The 15,803-nt window shown below is 42.7% G+C and overlaps 1 protein-coding gene across 9 annotated transcripts in view; it reads right to left on the reverse strand.

Annotated features, from left to right (window-relative positions):
* PTPRA (protein tyrosine phosphatase receptor type A) overlaps positions 1–15,803 on the reverse strand; it is a 170,552-nt gene that overhangs the window by 13,250 nt on the left and 141,499 nt on the right. For all 9 annotated transcript variants that reach the window (XM_061436735.1, XM_061436733.1, XM_061436732.1 and 6 more), the window contains 5 exons: positions 15,526–15,602; positions 6,835–6,871; positions 2,695–2,792; positions 1,300–1,419; positions 313–479 (listed from right to left, as the gene is read on the reverse strand). In XM_061436735.1, the coding sequence (XP_061292719.1) occupies positions 313–479; positions 1,300–1,419; positions 2,695–2,792; positions 6,835–6,871; positions 15,526–15,602 (499 nt within the window). The remainder of the gene's footprint in view (positions 1–312; positions 480–1,299; positions 1,420–2,694; positions 2,793–6,834; positions 6,872–15,525; positions 15,603–15,803) is intronic.

Here is a 15,803-nt window from a genome sequence, read left to right on the forward strand (position 1 = left end):
GTTATCAGGACCAGGGACACTTAGAATGGTCTGCAGAGTCCATGTACACAAGGCAGCACTCAACTTAGCTTTCTGGCTTCACAGCAGTGGTCCCCTCACCCCCAATCTTGGAGGACTGCCCTTCCCTCTTTCTTCAAGTGCTTTCCACCTAGCACCCAAACTTGAAGAGTCTCTCTGGCTGCTGCTCTGGGGCCTAGGTAATTCATCTGCTCTGTGCCAGCCTCCTTGGCCAGGGCTCCTATGCCTGCCCTGCTCTCAGTGTGAGAACAGAATGTGGTATGAGTGGGGAGCCAAGGGTCAGGCCACACTGACCTGCAGTGTACCACGATGGCCCCTGCATACTGAGGGTTACAGGCCTTCACCTTCTTAAGGAACTTGAGCATGCCAATCGGTGTGAAAGGCACCCCAAAATCTGGCCAGCTGGTAAAGTGGAACTGAGTGATGAGGCGCTGTGGCTTTCTGTTGGTCACGTCGCCCACCTGTGAATTGAAGAGATCTTGCATGTTGGCCCTGATACCCTGGGGTAGGGCAGCACCAGGGGAAGGAGGGTGAGACTGAAGGGGCCAGGGCCAGCTGTAGCTGTCACTGACAATGGGGAAGTGAAGAGTAATAAACTTCTCAAGAAAACAATTATCCTCCAATTATAAATAAATAAATTTTTAAAAAAATTAAAAAGTTTTAACCATGGACAGAGAACCTTCCCAGGAACCCCATGGGGTAGTCAAGGCTGTTATTGTTATTTATTTCTACAGACATGGAATGTGAAACTCAAAAAAGTTAAATGACCTGGTTATGGTCCCAGGATTAGTAAAAGGCAAGGTCAGAACTAAAGTGCAGGTCTCCTAATTCTTGGTAAGCTCTCTTTTCACAGCAGCACACTGCCCTCAGCTGAAGGCAATCTTTGCTCAAGCCTCCAGGGTCACTCTGAAGGGTCAGGAGCAGGGCCCACATCCTTGATGTCAGGAGTCTTTGGGGTAAGAAAGGAGATGAGTCAAGTACCCAGAAGATTACACTACCTCCTGACACACCCAGTTGATACTTAAGATGACCAAACTCCACCTGAGTAATACTTTTTCTCCCAGTCATGAAAATGTTCCTCCCTTGGCTTTGATCAAAACGGGGGGAGGGGGGAAGATAAAATTCTGAGAGCCTTGATCTCTGATTTCAGAGTCCAAACATACTGCATGCTCAGTGACTCCTGACCACCCTGAGTAAGAGGGGGATGACCCAGCCTGTTCTGCCCTCTTAATGGTCAGCAGATCCTAAATGAGAACCAAGAAAAGAGGCAGTAGACAGTACCTGTTGAATGCAGAACTTCCGTACTGTGTAGTCCACCAGCACGGTCACATCCTCTACTGACACACGGATATTCCCGTAAGTCCAGCAGCCTTGGTCTGGCCAGTACTGGGCACACTTACACTGGAAAGGAACAGACATGCATCCCCCTGACTTCAGGCCTCCCACCCCTAAAGGAAAGGACCACAAAAGCCCAGACTGAAATCTTCAGAAAGCCTTCTGGCCTCTCACACCTCTGTCAGCTGCAGACTTTAACTGTTTCCCTTTTTTTCTTTGGCTGTGCCATGCAGCTTGCAGGATATCAGCTCCCCGACCAGGGACTGAACACAGGCCACAGCAGTGAAAGCCCGGAATCCTAATCACTATGCTGGCAAGAAACTCCCTGTTCTTTTTTTAAGTTCTTCAGTTTCCATCCCATTTAGCACAATCTCTTAACTTACACATAGCCCCAGCCACATATTTCCTCATTCTTTCCCAACTCTAGTGTTTCAATTCAGGGCAAATCAGAAGCCATTTTATGTATAAAATCTGTACTTCCACAATATTCCAGGTCACGCTCTAAGGGCAAGTCCACTGATCCCCTGGAAAAAGCAAGCTGCTATGAGGAAGTCACTAGGATGGATTGATACAGACTGTAAACTTGCCATGAGAGGCCCAAGGCCTTCTCTGGGGATTAGGCCTTGAACAGCTCCCAAGAGCCACAGGTAGGGATGGAAGAAACGAACTTAAAGCCCAGCTCTAAAGCTAACCCTCCTAAGCTGATCAACACACCCAACAGCCCAGCATGGGTATTAGATTGACTCCGGCGCCATCCTGGAGAGAGACAGTCATGAATTGGGATTCTTCTCTGGGGCCTGATCCAGGACTCAGGATTGGTGCTGGCTGTGGCCCAGTGATGGAGCTGACTAGGCATGGACTTAGCAGTCACAGAAAGAAAAGGGCCAGTCAGAAGCTTTGCCTGAAGGATGAGGTCGGGGCTTCACATTTCCTTGGGCCCAAACAGCTCCCTCTGCTGACTCAGGAGGAGGGACAGAAAGAAAACAAAAGCAAGAAACCCAGGGGAGTGAGGGACAAGAGAAGCCAGGGGAGAAAAGCCTCACTGAGGCTTTTCCTTGGCTAATGGTCCAAGTCTTTCTTCTAAGATGTTTTGGATCTAAGGTGAGTTATTTGGTTACCAAACACAGGCCGTGTCCTAGGAATATCCCTCAGATCATCAAAGGCGTCCAGGCCACAGGAAAATGTAGTGGGCACCCTGGCCTGGAGTCTGTCTGGATGAATGACTGGCACAGAAGCCAAAATAGGTGGACACCCTAGGCTCAAACACAGAACACCAAAAAAGCAGTCCCTCTGTTCGTCATGCCTGTATCAGAGGCCATTCTATCTAATTTCTCCACTCACCTCCTTTCTCTCCTTCAGATTGGTCACCATGACAATAGTGGCTGTGTTTTGTTCCCAGATCATCCTCCAGAAATCATTCACCGTTTCTTCCTTTGGTCCTACAATAACCAACAGCAAAGATGAGAACACACAGCAAGAGGAAGAAGGATGCTGGGAAATTAGGAACATTCATTCCTGATTTTTGGAAGCCTGTGCCCACATGTCCCCAGTTAATTATAGAATCCATCTACCCATCCACCCACCTACTAACTGAACATTTCCACCATGTATGTGTCAGTACTTCAATAGGAAGTGAACTGGGGGTGTGAAGTTGTCAAAATAAAAAGAGACCCATACAATGTTTCCCAAGGATACTACAGTTGAGGATTAGGAATCATGACTCCTACTGAATACCAGTGTTAAGGGCAAGATAGTGAGCTACGTGCTTTATATCTCATTTACTCTTCTTATCATGCTGTGAGGTGAGTATCGTTAGTGAAACAGGTTGGGTAAATTGCTTAGGCTGAAATTTAAAATTTACTTCCTATACAGCCTTTTCCAGAAAGCCACTAAAAGGGCATAAATAAAGAAAAAAGTGGGATCTAATATAGGACAGAGACTAACAGAATCCCCAGGGTATTGGAAAAGGGAAGGCTCAGGATAATTACTCTGCTAGAGGCTAAAGGGCAATCAACCCAGAATGGAACGAAAGAAGGTTCTAGAAGGATCCCAAGAGAAAAACTTAAAAAAATTAAACCTCATGTATCTGAGGGTACCAAGAGAAAATATGTATTTCCAGCAAAGAGTTTGGAGGGGAAAAAAAAATCAGTGCTAGGTATATACAAAATTAAGTAAATAAGGAAAAAAGGTAATTATTAACACTTGGGAAAGAAGAAAACCAAAAACTGTATCCAATTAAAAAAAAATCATATAATACTATGTGCTTTAGCTGTGAATAACACTGGCCTAGTAATAAGAATGTAAATAACAAGTATTATCTTCACTCCAAATTGTGATTTAACTCCACTGGGAGAATAGGGAAAAGGGACACATCTGAGTGTGATGTAGTTTGTAAGATTTAATAAGTTATGTAGTAATACAATAGGGCTTCCCAGGTGGCGCTAGTGGTAAAGAACCCACCTGGCAATGCAGGAAACATAAGAGAGTCCGAATCCTGGGTGGGGAAGATCCCCTGGAGGAGGACACAGCAACTCACTCCAGGATTTTCGCCTGGAGAATCCCATGGACAGAGGAGCCTAGGGGTACAGTCTATGGGGTCGCAAGGAGTCAGACATGACTGAGCTATTCAACAGCAGCAGCAGCATGCATTAGTATAAGAAGAGGTCAACAGATAAAAATGGTTGAATTAGACTAAAAAGGTGAAGATAAAATTTTGAGGGGAGAACTTGTTTCTATAGATCTTGTAATACCTTTTTTGACTTTCTTCAAGAAATTTTGTACTCCCTTTGGTAAAAAGAAAAATATTAAGACGAGAAACAAATCATGTCAGAAGTGGACACATGCCAGAAAGATGTACAGAGGGAAACTGTTTCACTGCCTGGTAAAGTTAGGAAAAATCTCCTGAAGGAGGTGACATCTTAGCCATGTGTTAGGACAGATAAAGCAGACGTGAATTTAGAAAGGAGGCGCAGGGAGAAGAGGCACTCCAGGCAGAGGGGCCGGGGGCTAACAGTGTGAAACACACATGGGCTGAAGGTGAGCTCACTGTGTTGGCGGTGTGGAGGAGAGAAGACGAAGCTAGGAAGATAGGTGAGGTACCAGAATCTAAAGAGCTGGAGGCCAGGTCTTTACAAAGTTTTGTTTTACAGATAATGAAAAATCATTATAGGATGTTCATGCGAGTCTGACAGAAGTTTTACATTAAGAAAGGTCATTCTGGTGGAAGAAATGCAAGGAACAAAGCTAGGGCCTACAGGGATCAATCAGTGAGCTACTGCAACAGAACGAGAAGAGCTGAGAGCAAGGGCGCGTGTCAGAGAAGGCCGATTTTGGAGATAGAAACCGGAGGACTAATCGTATTTAAAGCAAGGGACAGGTAGGACATCTGAATGATCCTAAATTAGGCTTGGTGATTAGGTCTCCAAAGAAGTTATGAGAAAAAGCAGCTCTGGGCTGAGGAAGTCACATTTCAGCTTCTGATGTTGAATCTAAAGAGTTTGTGAGAGTATTCAAGTGGAGGGCACAAAGTTAGTTTGAAAATGTGGCTCCAGAGCTCAAGAGAGGCAGCAGCCAGTCAAACAGAGGTGGGTATTAGATGAACTCTCTCAAAGAGGGGGTGGGAGTGGGGAGTAAAGAAGGGGTAAAGAATTCTGTGTAAACACAGAATGCTGGGGATCTTTGAGCATTATTCAAGTTCAGACAGAACAAAAAGCTGAGGAGGCAGAAGAATGGACAGAAATGTGCCACGAAAGACAAGAATGGAATTTTAAAGAAGTAGCCATCTACAATTTTCAAGAGAAACTATATTTAAGATGCAGAAAGAAGAATAACAGCTAGAGAGAGAATACTTAGAGAAGTGAGAAAAATCAAGAGAACAGAATGTCTGGAAATAACAGAGATTCAAGAAGAGCGAAGTTCTGTGAAGTTCAAGAGGGAGTCTGAGAAAAGGCCCACAAGGAAATCAAAGGTGACTAAGAAATATTTTAGCATCAAAAAGGCACCATGACAAACAGAGGAAGAGACTGTATGTGGTTGTTGGTGCCAAAATCACTGAGTAGGTGGCAGATGAGCTGGGCCTTGGAGAGTGGCCCTGAATCGACAGATGGCTATAGAGGGAGGGTAGTGGGGCTTGGTTAGGCAAGGGCCAGGCCCTGGTGGAAGATTCAAGAGCAAGGAGGATATAAGGCTTTTCCTGACCACTCTACTTTATTTTACCTCTATCCCTATTTTATCATGCTCACAGTACTGTCCAACAGAATTTTAGGCGATGATGGAAATGTTTCATATCTGCACTAATACGGTAGTCTCTAGTCACTGTGACTAGTGTGACTGAGGGACTGAATTTAAAATTTTATTTAATTTTAATTATTTTACTTTGGCTGTACCATATGGTTTGCAGGATCATAGTTCCCTGACCAGGGATTGAATCCATGTCCTTAGTGGTGAAAGTGCAGAGCCCTAACCCACTAGACTGCCAGGGAACTCCCTAAAATCTTGTTTTAAATAGCCACTTGTGGCTAGTAACTACTGTATTGAACAGAATAGCCACTTACCAAAGTTTCTGTTTATTTTGCTACAAATTATCCTCTAGGGGTAAAGAACCCGCCTGCCAATGCAGGAGACTTAAGAGATGTGGGTTTGATCCCTGGGTCAGGAAGATCCCCTGGAGAAGGAAGTGGCAACCCATTCCAGAATTCTTGCCTGGAGAATTCCATGGACAGAGGAGCCTAGGGGGCTACAGTCTACAGGGTGGCACAGAGTAGGACATGACTGAAGCAATTTAGCACAGCACGGCATCCTCTACCAACTAAAGGCTCCTTAAAGGCAGAGACCATACTCTATTTTATTCCTGTACATATTTCCATCACCTAGGCCAGTGCGTGGCACACAATAAATGGTCAATAAATATTTGTTGAATGATTAATTAAATGGGCTTTGATGGACCATAATAACATCAATTACTTCACAGTGCTACAAACATCAAGATATTTTTTGCTAGGATCCTAAAAGTGAGGACACTTATTAGAACTTTACACTGTGGAAATGTGTACAGAGCATGTATAGCACATTGGGTCCCTGATTTGAGGGTTTTTAGACCACTTTTCTGTGAATAATAGTAGAGCTCAGGCCCATGAGTGGGTGGAGATGAGTCAGACTGGACCTTTGAGTCTCTAATCCTCTTTAGAGAAGCTCACTAGACTGTGTTGTGAGTGTGTGTTGTGTGTGTGTGTGTGTGTGTGTGTAGTGTTCTCCAGTATTTTTTATGTACATATAAAAAAGAATTTATTTCAAAGGACCCCTGGACACTAAATCATCAAGATGAAGCCCGTTAGTTAGAAACCTGCAAGGTAAATTGCTTTTCTTTCAGGTGGTAATAATTACAGAAGCTAATACAGTCTGTGTAATCTATTTAGGATTTGGAAGAAAAAACCCAAGCCCATTCATGGTTAAACCCAAGAGTAAAAAATTATCTTATTTTACCTTGTGCAGCAATGAATTTGTTCTTTTCCTGGTAGCCCTGGGAGTGGGGTAGGGGGAAATAGAGGAGAAAAAGAAAGTGAAAATCCAAAAATGGATAAGAATGAAATTCTCCAGACTCCCAACCAGTTTACAAAGCCTCCCTTGTGAAAAGGGCCAGGCAATTAACAAGAATTTCCGTTCTAGAAATTTTCAAGGTACTGATGTTTGAAACAACATCAAGCTTTGGATGTTGTTGTTTTTCAGTTGCTAAGTCATGTCCGACTCTTTGCAACCTCATGGACTGCAGCATGCCAGGCTCCTCTGTCCTCCACTATCTCCCAGAGTTTGCTCAAACTCATGTCCATTGAGTTGGTGATGCTATCTCACCATCTAATCCTCTACCGCCCCTTCTCCTTTTGCTTTCAATCCTTCCCAGAATCAGGGTCTTTTCCAGTGAGTTAGCTCTTTGCATCACATGGCCAAAGGATTGGAGTTTCAGTATCAGTCCTTCAAATGAATATCCAGGATTGATTTTCTTTAGGATTGACTGGTTTGATCTCCATGCAGTCCAAGGCACTCTCAAGAGTCTTGTCCAGCACCACAATTTGAAAGCATCAACTCTTCAGCACTCAGTCTTCTTTATAGTCCAACTCTTACATCCGTACATGAGTATTGGAAAAACCAAAGCTTTGACAATACAGACCTTTGTCGGCAAAATGATGTCTCTGCTTTTTAATATGCTGTCTAGGTTTGTCATAGGTTTTCTTCCAAGGAACAAGCATCTTTTAGTTGGATAGCAGGAAGCAAAGCTTACATGGTCTAGGCAGTCTTCTTAAAGTGAATTATTAATGAACACTAGTATAAGAACATCCAAATAACAACTACTAGGCTAGATCCCATGGACGGAGGAGCCTGGTGGGCTGCAGTCCACGGGGTCTCGAAGAGTTGGACACGACTGAGTGACTTCACTTTCACTTTTCACTTTCATGCACTGGAGGAGGAAATGGCAACCCACTCCAGTGTTCTTGCCTGGAGAATCCCAGGGACGGGGGAGCCTGGTGGGCTGCCGTCTATGGGGTCGCACAGAGTCGGACACAACTGAAGCGACTTAGCAGCAGCAGCAGCAGGCTAGATCCTGTTTTGATGCTCTCTCAGCTGCTGACAATCTGAGTCTTAGTGTTAATGGATAGGAAACTTCCAAGTCAGAAGCATGTGAGGCTGAGCCCACACTAAGAAGGTAAAAAGTCTTTTGCTTGATGATGCTTCACCCAGGTGCAGAAGATTTCTGGGAATAGTCCATGGGTATGGTTAACAGCTCCCAGGTGTTTGACAACAGGGTTCTCCTTTACCGGAAATGGGAGACAAAGAAGCCAAGCAGCCTGGGGACATCACTTAATAAGATATCATATATTGTCATACATATATATATATATCTTAATAAGATTTATATATTGTATACTGACACATATATATGGAATCTAAAAAGATGGTACTGATGAATTTATCTCAGGGCAGCAATGGAGAAAGACAGAGAACAGATCTATGGACATGGTGGGGGGAGGAAAGGGGAGGAGGGAGAGAGTAAGATGTATATAGAGAATAACACGGAAATTTATAATATGTATATAAAATAGACAGCCAATGGGAATTTACTGTATGACTCAGGGAACTCAAACAGAGGCTTTGTGACAATCTAGAAGGGTGGAACAGGGAGGGAGATGGGAGGGAGGTTCGAGAGGGAGGGGACATGGATGTAACTATGGCTGATTCTTGATGTGTGACAGAAAACCACAAAATACTGCAAAGCAATTATCCTTCAGTTAAAAAAAATGATAAGGATCCTCTGAGAAACTGACACTAGCAGTAACTTTCTTTTTCAGTATTTACTGTTTAGTCACACACCTTTTCAACCTCATTGTTTAAATGTAGTGTTCACTTGAGAAGTCCTAGGTAAATGAAAAAATCATTTGATTTAAAGATTGTAAATACCTCTGTTTTTTTCAGACAGCATTAAGATGGGCAATGAGGGCAAGACAGCTTCATGGATGGGACACCATGTCACACCAAGGTGACGATGTGAAATACAAGTCTGCAAGGCAGTGGCAGAACTGCTGCTCAGCACTGGAGAAAGCTTTAGGCCTCAAGACGGAGATGTTCAGAATTAACAAGAAGCTTATTAAAATTTTTATTTAGAAGAGCAATTTAAGTTTTTCCAAATGTTTTTAATCAGTAGAAGATGAAAACTGATAAAACCTTAATTCAGGATGCTGCACTTTGGTTACAGCACTAAACGTGTAATTAAAACCGAGAAGTTCTTAGATTATGTTAAGCTATAATATATCCCCGCTCCAGGAGAAGTAGCTGCCAAACTCTCACTGGAGTGTGTGGGTCATGAATAGCTTAAAAGCACAGTTGGAGGGTCCGGCCCGCAAGTGCTTCCTGCTCCATCTTCATTAGGAGTGTGCTATATATTCCCTATGAAAACATGCCTACATAATGATATGGTGATATTGCTTAACCAATAAGGTAAAACTAGAATGAGGCCAAACTACTGATCTTCCCTGTGTTATATTCAAGGGAAAGAAGAAATGTGGCTCCCGAGATCTTGAGACATCTTTGGATTCTGAAAGTCAAATGCCAAGTTGGCTCCATGTGGCATCTACATTTCTACCAGTTTAAAAACAAAAACAAAACACTTCTAAAAAAATCCTGTAAATACTCTTAGACACCTAAGAGTAAGTGAGGAAACTGGTCTCTCCTAAGACTTCAGGCAGAAAGCCCAGCTGCCACCTGTTCCCACTGTCTATTTCATCTTCTCTTGTTAACAATGTCAGGTTCACTTCGGACCTTTGTAGTCTCCAAACCACAGGTCCCACCCCCTCCCCAACTGCTGCCACCATTCCCTGGTACCTGACACCACTTCTCTTTAAGATTCATGTGTGATCTTGGTTCTCTGTGTGCACAAAGGGCTCAGTAAGTGATTGCCAGGACTGGGAATGTTGATAAGAAGATTCTTTTGGGGGTAAGCAAAAAGTTCTAAAACTAATAGGCAATAGCTAAGAGGTACAGTGTTTCTTTTCTGCGGTGATGAAAATGTTCTAAAAGTGATCACTGTTGCACATATCTGTGAACAGACTAAAACCAGTGAATTGTAAACTTTAAGTGGGTGAAAATTATGGAATGTGAATTACATCAATAAAGCCATCCTAGGTGGTATGTGATAAAGAGGCTGCCTGCCAATACAGGAGACCTAAGAGATGTGGGTTTGATCCCTGGGTCAGAAAGATCCCCTGGAGAAGGAAATGGCAACCCACTCCAGTATTCTTGCCTGGGAAATCCCATGGAGAGAGCAGCCTGGCAGACTATAGACCAAAGGGTCGCATAGTCAGACACGACTGAAGCAACTTAGCATGCAATGGAAGCATTAACTTGGTAAACTTACTAAAATTCAAGGAATTCTATTGTTTCAAATGTCTGAATTACTGTTATATAACACTTACCAAACCCTATTTTTTCTCCCAACATGATTGAGGTATAGTTTATATAAACTTACCTTATATACCTCAGTCATGCTGGGAGAAAAAATAGGGTTTGGTAAGTGTAACTGGCAGCCCACAACAAATGGCCTCAATGTGCTTCAGCAAAGGCTGCTGTCTGACCCTCCCAGTCCAGAGCACATGTGCTCCCTCTTTCCCACTGGATCTCTCATCTGCACTCAACTCTGCTGACCACTGAACACCCTTCTCCATGCTTTTCTTTGTCCTCTGAGATGCTCTTCTCTCCTGGTCTTCTGTCTCACTCATGAGCACCTCTTGCCCAGTGCGCCTTGGCAGAGGTTTTTGGACTCCCTGTCTCTAATGGCTTTGGAATCTCTCTCCTGAGCTCAGATCAATGCCCAACTATGCTGGATACATCCACATGAATCACCCTATACTTTTTTTTTTAAATACAAGAAAGGCACAGGTTGGTTTTCTTTCCCCATAATTAATTTTTCACAGCATCTCTCCAATCACAAGTATTACAAATGAAAGTGAAAAAAATCACATTTTATAGATTTTAGATTTGTCTTCAGCATTTAGTTCAAATCTCACCATCTTCAAAAAACATTTCTCTTGCAAAACTCATCAGCTAAAAGTTCTACCCAGGCAGTAGGAAGATGGTCTTTGCTAGTCCATGGCTATTCTTCTGCCATTTTCCCTAACCAGGTAGGGTTGAACAGCAGAGTGAGGCACAGATGGTGGGGGTGAGGGGAAGGGACACAAGGGCTAATTTCCCCTAGTACAAGATGGCATCTGAAGCTTGATGGAAGAGCAGAACTGGAGAGACCCGAGGAAGGGTCCAGGCCCTGTGTTCAGTCAGAGTCATGGCTGGGAGTGGAGGAGCGGGAGGAGGTATGTCGCCTGCCATGCTTGTGGTGTTTCTGCTGCTTTTTATGATCGTTCTTCATTTTCTTCTGCATCCTTTGTCTGTCACCATTCCTGGTGCTACCATGCCAGGAGCCAATGGGTTCACAGGATACATGCCAGGGGCAGGTGGTGGGTATGGGCAGGGGTAGAGACCTGAGGGCTGGCATCCTAAAGACCCTGGTTGTGGCACAGGATAACAGGGCCCACCAGGGAGAAGAGCTGGATTCCCCTGGGGTGCTCCTGGGGGAGTGGGAAGGTGGGCCTAGAGGAAAGGTAGTGTTGGCGGATGGTGGATGAGCAGGATTGCAACCTTCAGGGTGCTCAATGTTAGGCAGGTGTGGATGTGGCCCTGGCTGCCCAGCACTGGGATTTCACACGTTCAGTGTTTCCTCCAGCTCAGGTCAATATACTCTACAGAGTATCACGCTATACTCTCTCATACATAATCGATCACCACGTCCTACTAAATTCTACCTCCAAAGTCGTTTTTACTTTGATAATTCTCCAACCCTTCTACCCTCACCATCCAGAGCCTGATACTGTAACAGCGTCTAACTGGCCCTTCCTAAGTCCATGCTGCACACAGTAACCTGAGTGATCAATATTCAAATGTGGCCATGTCACTCCTTATCTTTAACACCTTTCAGTGTTATCCCACTGCCTAGAATAAAAACTCAGCTGTACTGAAAATTTGCAGATATTTTAAGGTAGCTCAATCAACATCCAGTCCCACCCACTAACAGTCTGACCTCCTTTCTATAGAGGCTGAGAAACTAAAAGCTGAATTCCCCAGACTCTCTTGCAGCTCTGTTCAGCCTAAGAACTCAGTTTCTTCCTAGTCCCACATAAGACTTGGGACAGAAGTGAGTAATGTGAGACGGTGACTGCTAAGAAGATGTAGTCTCTGGGCAAGCATGGCAGCAGAAGCATTGAGTTCTTCTGAAGCAGCTGTAAAGGAGTTCCACTCCGAGAGTCATACGGGGCAGCTGGGTACATCTATGGCTGCTCTGTTCCTCACTGAACACCACCTTGCAACTCTCCCACAGATTCTGTAAGCTACCTAGTATCTAATAATAAACCCCTTCTGCTTAAAAGAATAGAAAGCTGACACTGCTGTCTGAAACTAAGAACCCCAACACACACCTGACATTCAGCACCTTATAAGACTGAGCTCCTACCAATCCCTCAAGCCTCCTTCCTTCCCACCTTGTACCTCATAACTAAGACTACTATTTCCAGTCTCTGACTTCACTCTTACTTTTCTTTTTGCTTTAAAATTTCTACCTGTCTTTCTTCTCTTGAATGTAGACTTACCCTTTAATATTCAGCTCTACTGGATCACCAGGTTGGCTGAATGTTTCCTTCTCTTAAGTCCCAAAGAATCTGGCAGTATCTCCTTTGCACATGTTGCACACTAAAGATAATGATCTACCTGTAGGTAGATCACACTAGGGACTACATCCTATCTCTGTAACCTCTAAGCCTATCCCCAGTGCTTAGCACACAAAAGGTGATCAAAAAATGTTGCTTGAATTGAATAAACCTAAATCTTCTTTAAGCCCTGACTCTTACTCATGGTTCACCATAGCTTTTTCTTGCGTTTCTACTTTCACTGAATTTGTAAGTGCCCCCAATTTAACCTCTTCATCTGAACTTTCATTTCACCTATTAATAACCTCCAATAAACACCATGGCATTACAGGATGCCCTACTGTGAGCTCCAACTAAGCATGGCCAAAGCAGAAGACATGCTTCCTTTTAGTGCCTTGCTTATTATGATCATAAAGACCCACCTTACTTGCTTACCAGTCTTCACATCCAACTTACTTTTGTCTGTCTTCACCTTCAGTGTGGGAAGGATCCAAATTGGTTACAGTGACAGATGCTGCTGATTACTAACTCAAAAGCTATTCCTCCCCATTCTTCCTTGCCATCAAAACCATGCTTTTGTTTGGATATTTACCTTCTACTGGCTTGGAAGATGACAATTCCTCAGCCCCAGAAGGGTAAATCAAGATAATTCTCAGTGCCTTAGCCAGTGACTAGAGATAGGGTGTAAGCATGTGATCCGATGCTGGCCTGTTGGCTCTGAAGGGCACTGTACTGGACAGGCTTCTGAGAAAGATCATGCTCCCAAATAAAGAGGAAAGCATATGTACAAATTCTCCACCTCCTCCTCCTCTGTGCTGCTTGTTGTGTGTATAAGAAATGTTTGAAACTGCTACAGCCATCTTGTGACCAAGAGACACTGCCAACAGGATGAAGACATCTGAGTAGAAAGATGGAAACACCTGTTTTCTTAAGGATGTCACTGAGTCACAGACTCAGCCAACCCTGGAACTGCTGTATATTTGCTTTCAGATTATATGAGAAGTAAATGTTCCTGTCCAGACCAATTCTAGCTGAGTATTCTGTTACCTTAAGATGGAAACATTTTGACTGATACTGCTATACTCTTCCATATAATATTAAACTCAATCTATTCCTCCTTACCTGTTCATCATAATCTTTGATCTAAATTCTGGGAATCTTATCTGGTTACTAGCCTTTTTCCACTTTCCTTTATCTACCACAGCAATCATTTCTTGTAGGGTTCTTTTCCTTCTAACTATAAACATATGACCATCCCTATGAAACATAAATACAGGAATTTCAGCAAATCCATTCTAGTGAGGATGCCTGTACCGCTCCATTTCTGAACTCCATCTGATAATCTATTCATTAGCCACAGCCTCTTTTCTTCCACCTTTCTCCTTTTTTATCCCAAGACTGCTCTTTCAATTTGTTGAAACCTGGTCCTTGATCCCTTCCTTTCTCCACCGAACCTGAAGCCCTTAGCTGACTACTTAGAGGAGCAACTGACTTCTCTAGTCCTTTTAACTGAGTTACCTAATGTTTTCTGCGTATCACCAATCCTAGGTACAGTCGGAGAAAATCACACAACTGAGGCCCTTATACATCAATGATTTCCATCTTAGGTAGGTCCTCAGTGCAGCTAAACATGTTTTTTTTTCATGCCCTTTTCCGTGTTCTTTCTTACTGATCTCAGTACTCTCATGTCACAGTCCCATCCCCCCTTTTCAGCAGATAACCCTGACTTAACTTCTCAGAAAACACAGATGAGTTCCTTCAGCTTGATTTATTCACACTTACAAACCAACTCTATCTATTCTATATTCCTTTATCAGCAAATTAAAAGGAAAAACTTCCTTTTTTATGTTCAATGCTAATCTATCAGCTTAAAAAAAAAAAAAACTGTGGTAAAATATATACAACATAAAACTGACCACTGTAGCCATTTCTAAGTGTACAGTTCTGAATAAATAAGTTTATTCACATTGCTGGGCAACCATCATCACCATCCATCTCCGAAACATTTTCATCTTCCTAAACTCTGTACCCGTTAAATGATAATTTCCTGTTCCTCTCTCCCTCTAGTTCCTGGCAACCACCATTCTACTTTTTGTCTTTATGAATTTGACTACTCCAGCTACCTCACATAAGTAGAATTAGAAAGTATTTATCTTTTTGTGACTGGCTTATTTCACTTGCCACAATGTCTTCCAAATTCATCCATGGTGTAGTATATGTCAGAATTTCTTTCCTTTTCAAGGCTAAATGATATCCCATTATATGTATATACCATATTTTACTTATTCATTCTTCCCTTGATGGGCTGCAATCACCTTTTAGCTATTGTGATTAATGCTGTTATGAATATGAGTGTACAAATTTCATCAATATTCTCTTCATGCTTCAGTAGTCAGGCTTGCTCTTTTTAGCTCTCTTGCTTACTCTCTTTTTTTTTCAAACTCTCCCTCTACTGATTCCTTCCTGTGAGCCTATAAAACATACTCATGTCTCTCATACCATCTCTATAAACATTCTCTAAATCACCCTAAAAACCTCCTTCCAATTTCAGCTCTCCTCTTGAAGTAGACATGACTAGCCAGACTCATCTGGAGTCAGATATCCTTGTCCTGTTTCCCTACTTTTACTGTAGATGGCAAGGTGTGATTCTGTTCTTAGTTATCTGAATAAGCTCAATAAAGGATTCACTGACTCCTACTGTGAGGTATACATTTAGATTCTGATTTCTGCGTGGGAAAATTTTGGTAATGATGACAGGTAAACATAAGAATACATTTTAAACTATCTGTTTGATCTTTAAAAAAATTATTTTTTAGTCTTTTAAAAAAATTATCCTCAGGGAAAACTTGTAATGACAAGTAATCCTCCTTATATGCAGCTGGAAAAGAGCCAATGGTCAGTCAAGGTAACAATGAGAAAAACTCAAGTTTCTTACATTGATGAATGAAGCATTGATGTAATCAGAATCTGGAACTCCTTCAACTGGTGTCAGATGGACTCGAGAGTGGTCATCTAGAAAAAAAATTTTTTTTTCAATTAAATTCAATTTTATTTTTCCCTGGTCCCAATGCAAGCAGGCCAGTTGTGACGATGCAGAACATACACCTGTATAGGTTGTCACTGCAACACTATTTATAACAGCAAAAATTCAAACATATCTCAACCATAATATGGAATAGTAAGCAGATGATAAAAAAGAAAGTGAATATTCCT

The sequence above is a fragment of the Bos javanicus genome, chromosome 13 (genome assembly GCF_032452875.1).
Source record: "Bos javanicus breed banteng chromosome 13, ARS-OSU_banteng_1.0, whole genome shotgun sequence".
In the NCBI taxonomy this organism is placed as follows: Eukaryota; Metazoa; Chordata; class Mammalia; order Artiodactyla; family Bovidae; genus Bos; species Bos javanicus.